General features: G+C 32.2%; 1 protein-coding gene and 1 long non-coding RNA gene across 3 annotated transcripts in view; both read right to left on the bottom strand.

Moving 5' to 3' along the window:
* Nucleotides 1–17,179, bottom strand: part of LOC134691500 (uncharacterized) — a 172,019-nt gene that overhangs the window by 81,362 nt on the left and 73,478 nt on the right. The window lies entirely within an intron of this gene.
* LOC134691477 (uncharacterized) lies at nt 943–16,320 on the bottom strand. The gene is made up of 5 exons (XM_063552022.1): nt 15,091–16,320; nt 14,239–14,319; nt 5,128–5,208; nt 4,454–4,913; nt 943–2,442 (listed from the first exon to the last, which is right to left on the bottom strand). The coding sequence occupies exons 1-5, from the start codon at nt 16,279–16,281 to the stop codon at nt 2,390–2,392; spliced, it is 1,866 nt and encodes a 621-aa protein (XP_063408092.1). The 5' UTR covers nt 16,282–16,320; the 3' UTR covers nt 943–2,389.

Genomic DNA, 17,179 nt, shown 5'->3' with positions numbered 1-17,179 from the left:
TATTAGATATTTTCATTTTTATTTAACACAATATAAACTTACAAGTATTTCAAACAAAACCTGGGAAATTAAGATTTTATACATTTCCCTATTACTCTTTTTAAATTTCCTGCTATTGATTAAACAAGATGGTTGTTACACAGCAAATCGCCGTATCAGAATCTAATGAAATATAAGAGAGTTAAAACATAACAGAAACACAACCTTAAAATGTAACACACACAAACACGAATTATAATATAAAAATGGCCATTTTCCTGACTTTGTACAGGATATTTTGATAAAGAAAAATAAGTTGGGTTGAACCTGGTTTTGTGGCATGCCATACCTCCCGCTTTAATGGCAATGTTAAATATAACATCAAAAGGACATTGCTTGATAGGACTGCAATACAAAAAAATGGGAGAACATATAGGACAGAGAACATACGAATAAAAGCTGACAAAAAGAGCTAGGTTTAATATTAAATACGCCCGTGACGATCTGATGAAAAAAGTTCGAAAGCAAAGGATTGAAAATAATCTGACAACGCCATGACTAAAAATTAAGAAAAAACTAGACAAATAATAGTACAGAAGACAAAAAATTGAACACTCAAGACTAAGCAACACGAACCCCACCAAAAAACTGGGGATGATCTCCACATGTGGCACAACCTTCTTGCTTATGTTATTACAAATCCGGTAAAAAGTCTAATTCGGTAGGTCACAATCGTAGAATTGAAAGATATTAATGTTAGGATCATATCCGATATCATCTATGAAACAGTTATTCCATACCAGTCAATCAACGCGTGATGGCGTCCGTAATCAGCAATCCTCTATCAAGGGAGTTATGATAGGAAATGCAAGCCCGGGAATATCGTATCAGTTTGGAGATATATATTCCGCATGTAGGCGCTGCTGGAATATTGCAACATATAAATAGAAAGTTCAGAATAGGGCAGCTGAAATTATCTCTTTTGTCGTAAAGTTTTGTTTTCAATCGACTCGATTATCAATTTGTAGATGTAAGTCAAAATATAAGGCAGACTTAACTGTATCTGTAGTATCCTTTATTTCTAGTTCGATGGGATAGATTCATTCAACATACATGATCATGCATGACATAGTGACCAAATTTTGTACTATTTAGTTAGAAAACATCATCTATATAGCGGAATGTAAAGTTAAGGATGTTGCTAACTTCTAGTTTTTCTTCCTAAGAAGTTCCTGTATGAAATCAGCCTCATAAAAATAAAGAAACAAACTGAAAGGAAGAGGGGCACAATTGGTTTCCATTAGAATTCCGACAGTCTGTTGAAAAGCACGTCTTCCAAACGTAACAAATATGAAGAAAAATACATCTAAAATAGATAGAGTGGACCTGGCTGGGCACTTGTACATCCCAACAACAGATAAAAGAGCACTCACAGTTATCTTTCTCAACTAAAACAAAGAGTAAATATTCCTAATTGTGAATTTGTTTTATCTCATTTTCTCACTGTACTGAAAATATTTTTTTTCTAGATTCAATTATTACATACACATATATATATTTCTTTCATATATATCTACAAGTATTCATTCTATAATTAATACATATAAAAAGGAAGATGTGGTATGATCGCCAATGAGACAACTATCCACAAAAGACCAAAATGACACAGAAAATTACAACTATAGGTCACCGTACGGCCTTCAACAATGAGCAAAGCACATACCGCATAGTCAGCTATAAAAGGCCCCGATAAGACAATGTAAAACAATTCAAACGGCCTTATTTATGTAAAATAATGAACGAAAAACAAATATGCAACACATAAAAAAACGACAACTACTGAATTACAGGCTCCTGACTTGGGACAGGCACACACATACATAATGTGGCGGGGTTAAACATGTTAGCGGGATTTGAACCTCACCTAACCTGGGACAGTGGTATAATAGTACAACATAAGAACGAACTATAAAAATAGTTGAAAAAGGCTTAATTCATCAGATAGACAAAAAGTACAAGTGGACGTGGCTGGGTACTTATACATCCCGACACAGAAAGACACAATGAACAGATCTAAGAGTACTCGCAGTTATCTGACAGCTAGTTCAAAGCCACTAACAACTTATAAACAAATCATGCATCTAACATTGTCTAAGACTAAACATGTATGGTATTGGCTATATACATATTACAGTATGTTGACACATTATTTACTGCATGTATTTACATTTTAAAAATAACACTGAAACAGTTCACTATTGGTTCATTTTTCAAATTCTAGTCAAATCATTCATCTTTGGTCTACTCTCCTTTTTTTTTTATCCTGGCCATTATTTTGTGTGACTCTATTTATTGCTCGTAAAATGCAGACGTTACTGTTTATACAAAATGTGTAGATTGGCTTATTTCTCTATTGTGTTGAAACATTGATTTGGTGTTCTATTTCAACTTCAATAGCCATTCCTGAAACAAAATAAAATATTACTACACAGATAAAATAAGTTACTTTTTAAAATTCTACTAACAAAAATCAAAATTTTATAGATATACAAATTTCGACCAATATAAAAAGAAACTCTAGTGAGGCTTAAATTAAAATATTGTTTGTTTGCAGTTTACCGACCGACCCTTGAAAATCCTCCCGACTGTGAAAATTTTATTGCTTTAAATTTGAAGAATTTTTTTTTAATACCTCTATTGACGCGATCCGGAACTTTGGGTCCTTTCCGGAAATGATTTAAAGTCTGGGTCAATTACGCATGTCAAGATCGATTTTTCTTAGCTTCCCGTCAAGCGTTCATGTGACCATTTAATGATAAAGCACATGGAAATTGTTTACAGGTATCCATGAAGTCACGGAGGAGTACTTTATGCTGTCGTCTCGTGTCAATTTTAAGACAAATAACAAACAAAAAAGTTTATTAGTAAACTGTTTATATAAATACAGATTCAGGCACATGTAATGATGTGTGATGATATCATTTACGATGATGCAGCGGATATTCATAACTGACACGATAACCACTCTGAGTCTGTCTCAAACAAATCGGGTTCAGAATCTGTGGAGCCTGACTTTATGGAACCAATTTCAGTGGTTAAATAATTCGACAGCAGCTTGAAGTATGGCATATTTTCTACAAATCGTTGTGAAGACGACAAAGATGAAACCACTCCTCTGTGACTTAAATCTTCATGGATATCTGTAAACACGCCTGTATGGAAATGATGGAGGAAGGGCTCATTTGAAATGTTCATGGATATAGATCATGCCAAATCAATAAGAAGCAACCCTAACTACACAAAGATGTAGAGAAAATGAATGGTTAGCTTAGGAGCTATGCTGCCAATTTTTTTATGCATTAAAAACATTTCAGTACAGACCATTTACTGTTAATGGGGTGCTATGGATTTCACTCCAAACTTTAAGATTTCTTTGGTTTTCATTAAAGCCTGGCAAAAATATAACCTTATCACATAAAATTAAATATTGTTAGAAATATGAAAACAGTCGGAGGTCTTTATACTTTTTTTTCAAGTTGCCTTTTTTTCAATTGAGGAAGATTCAATGGTTAATTTTTTTTATTAAAAATACACTCTTTAATAATTGTCTTATAAATCTATAATATATACATTTTTCTGATGAAAATACTCTACTCATAAAAACATTCTAGTCAAGAAGCATACATGTCTAAATATATTTCTTTAAAACAGTTCTAGTCATAATGACATTCCTTGTTTATAAGTGTTCCAGTATTTAATAATTATACCATATTTTATGTCATAAATTGGATAATGACACTATGTTGAAGTTTCAGTTTTGGTTAAAAAGTTTTTTTTATCTGAAAATGCCTGTTCATTTGATGTTGGTTTTCAGCATGTCCAGTGTTTGTTGTTTTAAAATGTTTTTTTTTCTTCACAAGAAACTTGGTTTAGTGTAACTGCTTGTTTAAACTATTTTGGCTGATAAAATAAAATATTTTTCCTACCTACCGACCCTTCAGTCTGAAGGTACAGTCGGAAAACTGCAAACAAACATATTTTTAAGGTTGGCCTGATTACCAGACAATGTACTTATAGTTATGGTCACAGTCAACAAGCGGTTTTATTATGGTTTAATGTAGAAATAAGAAGATGTGATATAAGTGCCAACTCTCTATCCAAGTCAAAATGTGTAAAAAGTAAATAATTATAAGTCACAGTACGGCCTTCACTACGGAGCCTGAGGTCACATCGAACAGCAAGCTATGTATGGCCCTAAAATAACTGGTGTAAAACAATTCAAACAGGTGGACCAACGGTATTATATATATAAAATATATAATCTTTATGCATGAACATAGAAAATCTATATATAAACTAGTCTGTATACACTCATATTTTGGAACAAACAAGTCCTAAAATCTTAATGAACTTTGTGCATAAAAAGTGGGAATTGAAAAATGGTCTGAAATCCAACTGTTTAAAGCATATTTACCTAATATTTCATTTTTAATAGATTTCACTTCCTCTGCAGAAATAGTTTTAGCCAAAACCTCATTTAAATGGTCTGACTCTGTATACAGCCTTGTTGGTTTGCTGTGTTGATCAAACCGTTTTAAAAGGTCGCTTAGTATATTACGTAATTCATTAAAACGTTTATCATCAAGATGAAATATTCTAGAGTGTTGTAATTCGTTTCTTGTCAGTCTTATGCGCTCAATATCATCTCCAATAGCTATGTCTGTAGTCTGAATTCTTTGCCATTGACCACCCCATGAATTACTAGGAATGTGTTTATTAAGATTCCTGTGCTCACTGTACAAATATGTTATATCACAATCACACCTTGGACGTAGATATGGTTTATCTGGTTTCAATAGATCATATAAAACATCAGCAAGAATATTCAGTGCTATCATTCCCATCTTTGAAAAGTTGATTTCCTCTTTTGTGAACTGAAATACAGATTAAGGTAGAGAATTATGATATAAAATATGTAAAATGCCAAAATAAGGCATGTAAGGCTAAATAGATTTGTTGGGTGAATCGATTGTTGATTTGAATAGGTGGTCAAATAAGTTAAGTAATGCAACCACAGCAACACAAACAATATAGTAATACACATGAAACTAATTATGAGAACAAAGCTCGATGTGTGATATAACCTACCCCTGTCAAACTGGCTGCTGCTATTGACTCATCATGGATGTTTGAAATGTCTCTATTACTAGCGTTGATACGGACAAACACCTGAAATTAAAAAATCAAATAACCTTAAGAGAGCAAGCTTACCTACAACAACAAATTTCTATCTACCATACAAATGGCGAAAGCTTTTAATGTCCTTTGTGTTTTCGTCTTTCAGAAATAATCCTTTTCCGGTATTATTTTTGGCAACAAGATTGTGTCAAAACATCTATTTATTAGAAATGTTGATGATGCATAATGATCATTATAGATAGCTTCTTAGCCAGGTTAATATGCATATTCAGGACAAGAATATGTTAATGTAAAATGAATACTTATCATGTTTTGTGCTAGACCGACACTCTGAGCTGGATATGCTAACGTGCTAGTTCGCAAGATAATAGTCCACATGAAGACATTTCACCTTTATACCCAGAAAGATTATTCTTTGCTCTTATTTATAAAGCCAAGTGTTCAGCAGAGAAGCAACAGAACCCAATTAAAAAGTATTTGGTTTGACCAGACTGGGGAATGAACCCTAGACCTCCTGCACACGAGACAATCGAGGTGGTTTAGTGAATGATGACCTCATACCTGTATTAAGATAGTAACTAAAACATATAATAGGGATCTTCCTCTTATCATATATGATCATTTATACAAATTAAGTTGTAATCCAAAATGTATTACTAATTTGATTTAACATCTGGAACCCCCTTTTTGCAGGAGTTTTGGATTACATCTTATAATAATGACAGCATGGATGTGGTGACCTCTAAAATGTAAAATTGGAACAAAGTCCCCAATTACAGTAGAAAAATCAATTAAAAACAAATCAATCAATTTCAATCTACCAATAAACTCAAAATTGTCAACTTTTTAATTTTCTAACTTTTTTATTTACCCGAATTTGCCCAAAAATCTCTGTCTTTCTTCCAGTCTCGTTTGTCTGAGACTATGATACAGAGTAAATATAAAGGAGTAGTTCTGGTAAGGCCCGATTTTGACCTCAAATTTTAGGTTCATCTAAAGAAAGATTTTGGACACTTTTCAAACACTTAAGTGTCTATTTTAATTGATTCAATTCGTGTATGTGAAAGATTTTGACTGATTTAGTCATTAAAAACGCTTCGATTCAAGCTTCAATAAGAAAAATCTATATGCCAAAAACCGTCACTTTTCAGATGGTTTTTGTCAAAAATGAAAGTGGTCGCATCCGTGTTCATCCACAACCTTTAAATATGTTATGTATTATCATCAAATACAACTTAGATTTCAATTTATGAATGAACACGAATGCGGCCACTTTCATTTAGGACGGAAACCGTCTAAAATTTAGCTAAACTGCTAAAATTGTGAAGATTTCAGTAATTTAGCATGACTTTATGATGCTAGTACCCGATATTTGTGCATTGTATTGTCAAAAACAGCCCATATTTGTGAAGCAGAAGCATTCTACTTTCCAGTAATTAGCTAAAAGATTACATTTTCCCAATTTTGTAAAACTGCTACATTTTGGGGTCTTACTGAACCTACTCCTTTATCAGTATATCAATACACAGGAATGAGCAAAATAACAGTTTGAATTGAAAAAATCAACGTTACCTTGTGATAGCTTTTTTATTGTTTACATTAAAAACAACATTATGACTACAATGACGTCCCATCTAACATCCCTAACAACAAGACCAACTTCAGAAACCTTTCGGTATTTCGGTTTCTTTTTAAAAATTAAAATTTGTCAGAATTAAAAATAATTGATACGGACTTTGTCCTCTTTAACAGATAACACCTGCCTCATATTATCATTAAAGAGCTTCGTCTTATTAAATGTGATAATAATTTCATGACATAGTATTTGTATCTGAAAACCAAAAAAATACTGAAGTAGTTACTGACTGATTGACGGATTCGGTACTACATAACCATTGCTATCATAAAGACTAGAACATGGTTGATACATTATAATCAGTCGTTCTCAATAGAACAATATTTATTGATTGACAATATTTTTTTGTATTATTGGAGGATGCAGGAGAACCCGGAAAGAATAAATGACCTTCGGCAAGAAAATGGGCAATCCTAGTTAAGTTTTAGATCAGTGTCGAAGCCTGCCACGTTTGAAGTTCGAATGCACAGCCACAGCTTAACAAGCTTAAGGGTGTTTATAAGCTAAATACAAAAAAATATATACAGGTAAAGTAAGAAAATCATATTGAAATAAAGTACAGGTGCTTCAAAAAATAATGAAGATCTATTTTGTGCAGACTTACTTCAAACCCCATTTCATAATGCTGAATTGGAAGATGATAGTGATCTTTCTGTCTACAAATGATATTAACTTTTTGAACAAGTTTATGGCAAGCATACACCATTGAAAATTAAAAGAGTGAACATATTTAAACAAGCAAAATGGTTCAATGATAAAATTAAAATTAATATTCAATACAGAAATATTTATCATTAAAAAAAGATTGAGTAAACTTTAACTAGTGGCTCTAAAGAGCCTGTGTAGCTCATCTTTGTTTATGTGCATATTAAACAAAGGACACAGATAGATTCATGACAAAATTGTGTTTTGGTCATAATGATGTGTTTGTAGATATTACTTTACTGAACATTCTTGCTGCTTACAATTATCTTTATCTATAATGAACTAGGCCAAGTAGTAGCAGTGGAAACTATTATGTAAAAATTTTTACAAAAATTACAAAATTTTAAGAAAATTGTTAAAAATTGACTACCAAGGGCAATGACTTCTTAAGGAGTCAATTGAACATTTTGATCATTTAACTTATTTGTAGGTTTTACTTTGCTGTACATTATTGCTGTTTACAGTTTAACTCAATCTATAATAATATTCAAGATAATAACCTAAAGCCGCAAAATATTCTTAAAATTAACAATACAGGGGCAGCAATCCAACAACAGGTTACCTGGTAGGTCTAAAAATTTCAAAGCATTTAGATCTTGACCTAACAAACAATTTTATTTCTCGTCAGATTTGCTTAAAATGCTTTGGTTCCAGAGATATGAGCCAAAAAATGCAATTTACCCTTTGTACTATTTTTTGCCATGTCGGTCATCTTGGTTCACGGGCGGGGTCATCGGACTCATTTGTTGAAACCAGATACCCTAATGATGGTTATGGACAAGTTTGGTTAAATTTGTCTCAGTAGTTTCAGAGGAAAAGATTTTTGCAAAAAACTACAAAAATTTACAAAAAATAGTTAAAAATTTACAATAAAGGGCAATAACTTTAAGGGGTCAACCTCGTCAGATTTGCTCTAAATGCTTTGGTTTCAGAGATCTAAGCCAAAAACCACATTTTACCCCTATGTTCTATTTTTAGACATGGCGGCCATCTTGATTGGTTGGTCGGGTCATCGAACACATTTTTAAAACTAGATACCCAAATGATGAGCGACACGGGCTCTGTTTAATGGAAGGGCTATTCTGTTTAATGGTCTCAGCTGGACTCGATTTGGACTTAAAACTACTGGTTTTTGGAAAAAGAAACTCTCTCCTATGATCACAATGTGCAAATTGTTAAACAAGTATTCAATTTTATAAAGATTCAAAATGATTCCTCGTAGTATAGTATCAATATAGGTAAAACACACATCATCATCATCATTATCATCATCAACCTAATCTCTGTCATTCTTTCTTCATTCCCTCTACTTTTTTCAGTACAGTTAAGTAATATTTATGTTGTTTATATTATATGATGTATGCTCACGTTCAATTTGTATTGTTATATTTATTGTATTGTGGAGAAGACTTTATAAGTATGTTTTACTTGTGTCTGATCTTTTTTTGTTTTGAGCAAATAAAATATGTTTAAACTGAACCCAAATGATGTTTCTACCAAGTTTAATTAAAATTGGCACAGTAGTTTTGTAAAAGGTAACGAGGACGGACGCCAAGTGATGAGAATAGCTCACTTGACCCTTCGGAACAGTACATGACAGGTGCAAACAAAATTAATAATGGTGTTTTATTTTGCCACTTTTAAGCTCAATTGGCCAGGTGAGCTAAAAATTGTGGCAAAATAAAATATCGTTATTTATTTTGTTTGCACCTGTCCTTAGTCAGGATTCTGATGTTCATTAGTTGTCGTTTGTTGATGTGGTTCATAAGTGTTTCTTGTTTTTTGTATAGATTTAACTGTTGGTTTTCCCCGTTTTAATAGTTATACACTAGTCATTGTTTGGGGCCCTCTTTCGCTAACTGTTCAATGTGAGCCAATTCGTGCTTAAAGAAAATTGCCTAAAAAGAAACATACAATACTAAAACATTTAGATACAATTTTTGATAATCATCAATTTAAGCAATGTTTAAACATACGATTCAAAAATCATCTGAATAAATTTAGATTTAAACTTTTGAAGAAATTGAATATATAATTAGTGGGTCAAAACTTCATTTGATGTAACAAAATAATCTTCTTAAAACTATATTACCAGATCAATGGCCATAGCACTTTGATCAACCCTCACAACTATAATGCAATTAGTATGATGAGATTAATCCTTTAAAAAAACATGGTTGATGTGCTATCACAAAAGGGCTTTTTAACTATGTTTGATTTTTTCTCGGTGTTTTACATATTTACAGATCACTAAGGCCGTGATCACCCCAAAAGTTTATGTACAGTAAAATGTTAACACTTCGTTTAATTACATGTACACAAGATTTGTTCACAAATGTAAAGTATATGTTATTTATAACATAGAATCGAATTCCACTTTTCTAGCAATTACCATTTGATTTGTAAAGGAGCTGTGAAAAAGGGGGCGGGATGAGCTTTAAATTATAACCAGATGCTCCGCAGGGCGTAGATTTATACGACCGCAGAGGTTGAACCCTGAACGGTTGGGGCAAGTATGGACATAACATTCAAGCTGGATTCAGCTCTAAATTTGGATTGTGATTAAATAGTTGACACAGCATAGGTTTCTGACACAGAATGAATGTGTTCTAATGAAATAAAAATTTTTGTTTTCTCTTAGAGCAATTCACTATACTGTTGAATATTATTTCTCTCAAAAAAATGTTTGAAGAAATTTTCTTTTTATTTATGAAATTTCAAATGAGAAAATTGAACCCATTTTTTTAATCACATCCCCCTTTCCCTTATTCCAAAACTAATCTCAATTAAAATTTCTAATGGAGTTTGCAACAATTACTACTCATTTAAATACATCATAAAATATTAAGATGTAAAAAAACTGCTTGTTATCACTGAATGGTAAAGATTATTTTAATTTATCAGTTGGTAGTAAAAAGTGAATATACATTGTATATTGTATATATAACAAAAATTTAAGTTGATTCTGGACAAAGAAAGATAACTCCAAATAAAAAAAATTCTTACAATTAGATATTTCTTGCTTACTATTCTGGACAAAGAAAGATAACTCTAATTAAAAACAAAATTGCTATTTCACAATATTTTGCAATAAGATATTTCTTGCCATTGCGCAATACTGTGCAATTGAAAAGACTTGCTATTGCACAAAACTTAATATAATAATTTTAGGTCCTGATTTGGACCAACTTGAAAACTGGGCCCATAATCAAAAATCTAAGTACATGTTTGGATTCAGCATATCAAAGAACCCCAAGATTTCAATTTTTGTTAAAATCAAACTAAGTTTAATTTTGGACCCTTTGGACTTTAATGTAGACCAATTTGAAAACAAGACCAAAAATGAGGAATCTACATACACAGTTAGATTTGGCATATCAAAAAACCCCATTTATTCAATTTTGATGAAATCAAACAAAGTTTAATTTTGGACCCCGATTTGGACCAACTTGAAAACTGGGCCAATAATCAAGAATCTAAGTACATTTTTAGATTCAGCATATCAAAGAACCCAACCGATTAATTTTTTGTCAAAATCAAACGAAGTTTAATTTTGGACCCTTTGGACCTTAATGTAGACCAATTTGAAAACGGGACCAAAAGTTAAAAATCTACATACACAGTTAGATTCGGCATATCAAAGAACCCCAATTATTCAATTTTGATGAAATCAAACAAAGTTTAATTTTGGACCTTTTGGGCCCCTTTTTCCTAAACTGTTTGGTACCAAAACTCCCAAAATCATTACCAACCTTCCTTTTATGGTCATAAACATTGTGTTTAAATTTCAAAGATTTCTATTTACTTATACTAAAGTTATGGTGTGAAAACCAAGAAAATGTTTATTTGGGTCCCTTTTTGAACCCTAATTCCTAAACTGTTGGGACCTAAACTCCCAAAATCAATACCAACCTTCCTTTTGTGGTCATAAACATTGTGTTTAAATTTCATTATTTTCTATTTACTTAAACTAAAGTTATTGTGCGAAAACCAAGAATAATGCTTATTTGGGCCCTTTTTTGGCCCCTAATTCCTACACTGTTGAAACCAAAACTCCCAAAATCAATCCCAACCTTTCTTTTGTGGTCATAAACCTTGTGTCAAAATTTCATTGATTTCTATTAACTTTAACTAAAGTTATATTGCGAAAACCAAGAAAATGCTTATTTTTGGCCCCTAAACTCCCAAAATCAATACCAACCTTCCTTTTGTGGTCATAAACCTCGTGATAAAATTTTATAGATTTATATTCACTTTTACTAAAGTTAGAGTGCGAAAACTAAAAGTTTTCGGACGACGACGACGACGACGAAGCCAACGTGATAGCAATATACGACGAAAATTTTTTCAAAATTTGCGGTCGTATAAAAAAGGCAGGACAGGAGTTTTGAGTAAAAAAAAGCTTGGATGATCAACACTGCCAAAACAATGGCAGGTTGACAATTTAGGTAAAAAAATAATCAGGATAAACTAACCAATAAAGGCAGGACCGAATAGAATGAAAAATAGAAAGGCAGGAATGAGAATATAACAAAAAAAAAATACTGCAGGCCAACATTTTTCATTCTATTCTCTCACCTCCCTTCATAAAACTATAATTATATCTCCCTAATGAATGCAAATTTGGTGTTTTGCAGTACTTCAAAGTACTTATTTTTGTGTGTAATTTCTATTGCGATAAGACGTGTCACGGTACTTGTCTATCCCAAATTCATGTATTTGGTTTTGATGTTATATTTGTTATTCTCGTGGGATTTTGTCTGATGTTTGGTCCGTTTCTGTGTGTGTTACATTTTAGTGTTGTGTCGTTGTTCTCCTCTTATATTTAATGCGTTTCCCTCGATTTTAGTTTGTTACCCCGATTTTGTTTTTTGTCCATGGATTTATGAGTTTTGAACAGCGGTATACTACTGTTGTCTTTATTTACGCAGTTAAATTTGCATATATACACGTACACTCGCTAAGACACATTATTCCAAAAGATATATGTGTATGAGTTGATGATTTGGTGAATATATATGACGTTTTTGCATGCAAATACTTCTTAACAACTACGACTTTTACTTAAAAAAAACAGGTTGTACATTGCAAATTGGTATTTTTTTTATTATTTCTAAGTGCATTTTACCGGATCTAAGATACTTGCAAAACCATACAATTTAGTGCACACTGTTTAGTAATGCATTTATGAGTGCATTGTTGAGTAAGAAAAGACCCATGGCAAATATTTCTGTGGATTGGGAATTAATTTTGTGTACAGCAATGATAATTTTTTTAAACCAAAGCAATACATCTACTGTAGACAAATACTTCGGTAAAATCTTGATTAATAATCAAATACCAATTTTATTCAAACAACGTTTCTTTTATAGTTATCCCACGAGAATGCGGTATGTCAGTGAAAGATGACCCCGATGGCCGGAGGCCAGAGGGTGATCTTACACTAACACACCAAGTCCGAATGGGATAACTATTTTACATCCCAGCTTTTTTTAGATTAGACGAAAAACCATTTACAATTCATAAAATCTAGTTTAGAACGCCACACAACCATTATAATATACTTTATATAATGATATATTACTATATGATCATAGATGTATACTCTTAATGACCCCCTAACAGGATGAGTAGAAATCAAATAATGTCAACTCGCCCCACTGGCCAATCGGCCCACACTATATCGCCACTTTATAAAAAAAATGCCCACTCTTGTTTACCGACTTGCCCCAATTTGAAAAAATGTAAAATCAAATTGAACAATCAGTCTGACAACTCACTTATTAACGAAAAGGGTTTAAACCCCACTGAATACAAGTCTGCCAACTCGCCCCACTTATAAAAATATCTTGCTTCCTTTAAGTATGTTAAATTACTGTTAGTTCGTATCCAGTCGTCCTGGTGTAGTGGAATGTGTCGTGGCTTAATATGCTAAACGTCTTGAGGTCGAATCCCAGCATATACACTTGATTTTTTCTACGTGAATTTAGATAGATAGTCTTTTTCGTATAATTTATTATAAGTTCTATAGTAGATTTGGCATTCCCGCCAAAATGTTACAGAACAAAGGAAAGCATGCATAACAAAGAAATTCAAACTGGGGTGATCTGGTAGGGGTGATCCGGCTCAGATCACCCCTGTTAGAACAAAGGAGCTGGGATGTATTCTTAATAAAGACACAGTAAAACTCATGTTTTTAATACCTTGTACCTCGTACAATTAACTCACACTAGCCCTACATTGACTATCGACTGCATGTAGCAGAACATGATTTAAACTACATGTAAACATGAAGGCCGTGTTCACATTGACCTAAACTCGGTGTTGTGTTAGTGTAACTCACACATAAATTAAACACAATTACGTTTCCATTGATAACACTCAATGTTTACATGTAGTTTAAATCATGTTTTTCTACATGGAGTCGATAGTCAATGTAGGCCTTGTGAAGATGAAGTGTACACAAAACTAGGCATTTAGAACATTAATTTTACCATGTATATTAAAAAAAGAAACAATTTTTGAATAAAATTGATTTTTTTAACTATTGTTAATAAAGATCTTCACAGAAATATTTGTCTAAACTTGATATATTTATTTGTTATAAAAACACTTTACGTAGCTTTATCAACCCCTTATCAATTGATACATTTTATGGTGATATCTATCTGAAATATTTGAAATAAAAATATCAAATAGTATAAACAATTGCTGGTTACCTTAGAGGATGTAGTCTGGGCGTGACTGGTGCTATCTCTGTTTTGATTCGATCCTGGTTTAATCTCACAACTAATTGGCAGCTGAAATAATTTAAAAAAAAATCAAATGTATTCATACTTCTATAAAATTTGTGCTACAATTAATTTTTGGTGGGATTCATGTTGCTCAGTCTTTTGTTTCTATGCTGTGTTTTGTGTGCTGCTGTTTGTCTTGTGTGTCTTTTTCTTTTTTTACGGTGCATTGTTAGATTATTTCAGTCTTATGATTTTATGCGTCCCTTTGATATCTTTTGCAACTCTTTAGCATACAATTTGATAATCAAATAAAAATATTGGACAAATGATGCAGCCTCTGTGTCTATTCAAACTATTAAAACTAAGGATTTTCTTATCCCAAGCATATATTACCTTAGCCGTATTTGGCACAACTGTTTGGAATTTTGAAACCTCAATGCTCTTCAACTTTGTACTTGTTTGGCTTGATGAATATTTTGATATGAGGGTCACTGTCGAGTCTTATGGAGACGAAACTCGCGTCTGGGGTACTAAATTATAATCTTGGTACCTTTGATAACTATCTATTTTCCAGTTTTTCTAAATTAGATTACGCTCTTTCTTATAGTAACTGAAAATTTCACATGAACCCAAAACACTTCGACTAAAATGTATGTCTCCCCTTTTTATCTAGAAGTCAATCATGTAAAAAAACAACAAACATATCTAGTACTCAAAAGGGTTTGAGAATACAGATGGCAATTTAGAGTTTTATTTTAGTTCTGGTGAACATATACAACACAAATTAGGTTAAGGACAAAACATTGTAATCAGGTACTGCACTAATGTTCAACTTACGCATGGTCTTCTACTGTTCAGATCTTGCCAATCATCAATGAATATATGGGTGCTTGTACATTTTTCACAGTAATATTCTGGAATCTGCTCCTCACTAAAATCATTTGATCCTGTCACAGACTCTGGTTTTGTAAGGCCGCATTCCCAACTTTTCCAAAATTTCACACTAGACATCTTAAATCTTGTGTTTATTATCTTGACAATTTCCTCTGTCACAAAGTCGTCAATGTATTTGTAAAAACCTTTTTCACGTTCTTTTCCAAATTGCCAAACCTGAATTTGAATCCAATTTGGACATTTCATTATATGTAATTTTGCTAATTTTGTCGTTTTTTCTAACTCAAAGACAGCTGAGCTTCTGAAAAGAGCAATTTGTTTTTTCTGATCCTTAGTGACAACTTCTGCAATTTTATATTTCCTGCACAGTGATGCAATTAAATGATTCATTAAATGAGGTGGAAGAAACCTAAACATATAACATAACCAGGTAGACTTATTACATGTGTTTTCTGTTACATTAAACATTTCGTATATATTAAACTCAGGTTCTGATTTAATCATACAAGGTATATAATAGAGAGGTTTGTCATCACCAGCGTCTCTTTCAGTTTCTGATATGTTACATATGTTAGGTCGTATTATGATATCAAATTTCTCCATTACGTTCAGGATGTGATCCTTGTGTTTGGAAAAATTGTTTTCACTTTTTCTAAATATGTCTTCTAAAACTTCGCTATGTAATTTGCCTCTATTGAACAATTCGTCCCATTTTGTTCTGTTTCTAATACTAATAGCTCTAAATTTCTTTGCTGTGACTATACATCTAAAAGCATCGGACAACCATTGTGTGTCTAAAATAATATAAGAAGGCAGATCTTTGAAATAAACTAAAGCTCTGATTTCATGGTGAAATTCCAGGAATAATCTGAGTTCCTCATCATTTAGTGGATGATGTGTATCCATAGAGATGTGCTGAATTTCATTAAAGGAAATAATTGGTAACTCCTTCTTTTTTTCTTGAAGTCGTTTTTCCAGCTGAATGAATTTTAAGGGATAAACTTGGTTCCATGTTTTCATTTTTCTGGCTAAATATAGAATGTCTTCTCGGATTTGCTGGAATACACTGGGATCATCATCTGTGTTGGAAATGAAGTATTCTTGCCTTATATGTCTTATCTCATCTTCTGACATATTCTCCGTATACTTAAAAATACTTTCACTGCATGCCTCATCAATCTAAAATATAAAATTAAGTGTGTTTGCTTTCTCTTTGCAAATCAAATAATTAAAAACACTAAAAACATCAATTTATATAATGATATTTAAAATTATTGGTCGTAAAAGCTGTTCCCCTTCATAACTTATTTGGCCTTTAATTTTTTTTTATTTGAACGTCATTTATGACTTGAATAGAAGAAACACTGTCTGGCATACACAATTTCAATCATTGTGTCTATGACCAGTTTATTGTACTGTATCATTTTTGTCGAGCCTTCGACTTTAGTCGAAAAAGCGAGACTAAGCGATCCTACTTTCCGTCGTCGTCGGCGTCGTCGTCGGCGGCGTCCACATATATTCACTCTGTGGTTAAAGTTTTTGAAATTTTGATAACTTTCTTAAACTATACTGGATTTCTACTAAACTTGGACAGAAGCTTGTTTATGATCATAAGATAGTATCCAGAAGTAAATTTTGTAAAAATAAAATTCCATTTTTTCTGTATTTTACTAATAAATGGACTTAGTTTTTCTGCGGGGAAACATTACATTCACTCTGTGGTTAAAGTTTTTAGAATTTTAATAACTTTCTTAAACTATCCTTGGTTTGAACCAAATTTTGACAGAAGCTTGTTTATGATCATAAGATAGTATCCAGAAGTAAATTTTGTAAAAAAAAAAATCCATTTTTTCCGTATTTTACTTTTAAATGGACTTAGTTTTTCTGAGTGGAAACATTACATTCACTCTGTGGTTAAAGTTTTTAAAATTTTAATAACTTTCTTAAACTATCCTGGGTTTGTACCAGACTTGGACGGAAGCTTATTTATGATCATAAGATAGTATCCAGAAGTAAATTTTGTAAAAAGATA

This window comes from Mytilus trossulus, chromosome 11 (genome assembly GCF_036588685.1).
Source record: "Mytilus trossulus isolate FHL-02 chromosome 11, PNRI_Mtr1.1.1.hap1, whole genome shotgun sequence".
Lineage (NCBI taxonomy): Eukaryota > Metazoa > Mollusca > Bivalvia > Mytilida > Mytilidae > Mytilus > Mytilus trossulus.
This window is presented reverse-complemented; position numbering and strand designations above follow the sequence as displayed.

What these genes read in the sequence shown, in the direction of transcription:
- LOC134691477 (XM_063552022.1), bottom strand. Translation starts at nt 16,281, where the DNA reads ATGTCAGAAGATGAGATAAGACATATAAGGCAAGAATACTTCATTTCC. An exon ending in TGAACAGTAGAAGACCATGC is followed by an intron (nt 14,320 to 15,090) that starts GTAAGTTGAACA and finishes AAATTATTTCAG; the next exon opens with CTGCCAATTAGTTGTGAGAT. An exon ending in CCCAGACTACATCCTCTAAG is followed by an intron (nt 5,209 to 14,238) that starts GTAACCAGCAAT and finishes TTTTAATTTCAG; the next exon opens with GTGTTTGTCCGTATCAACGC.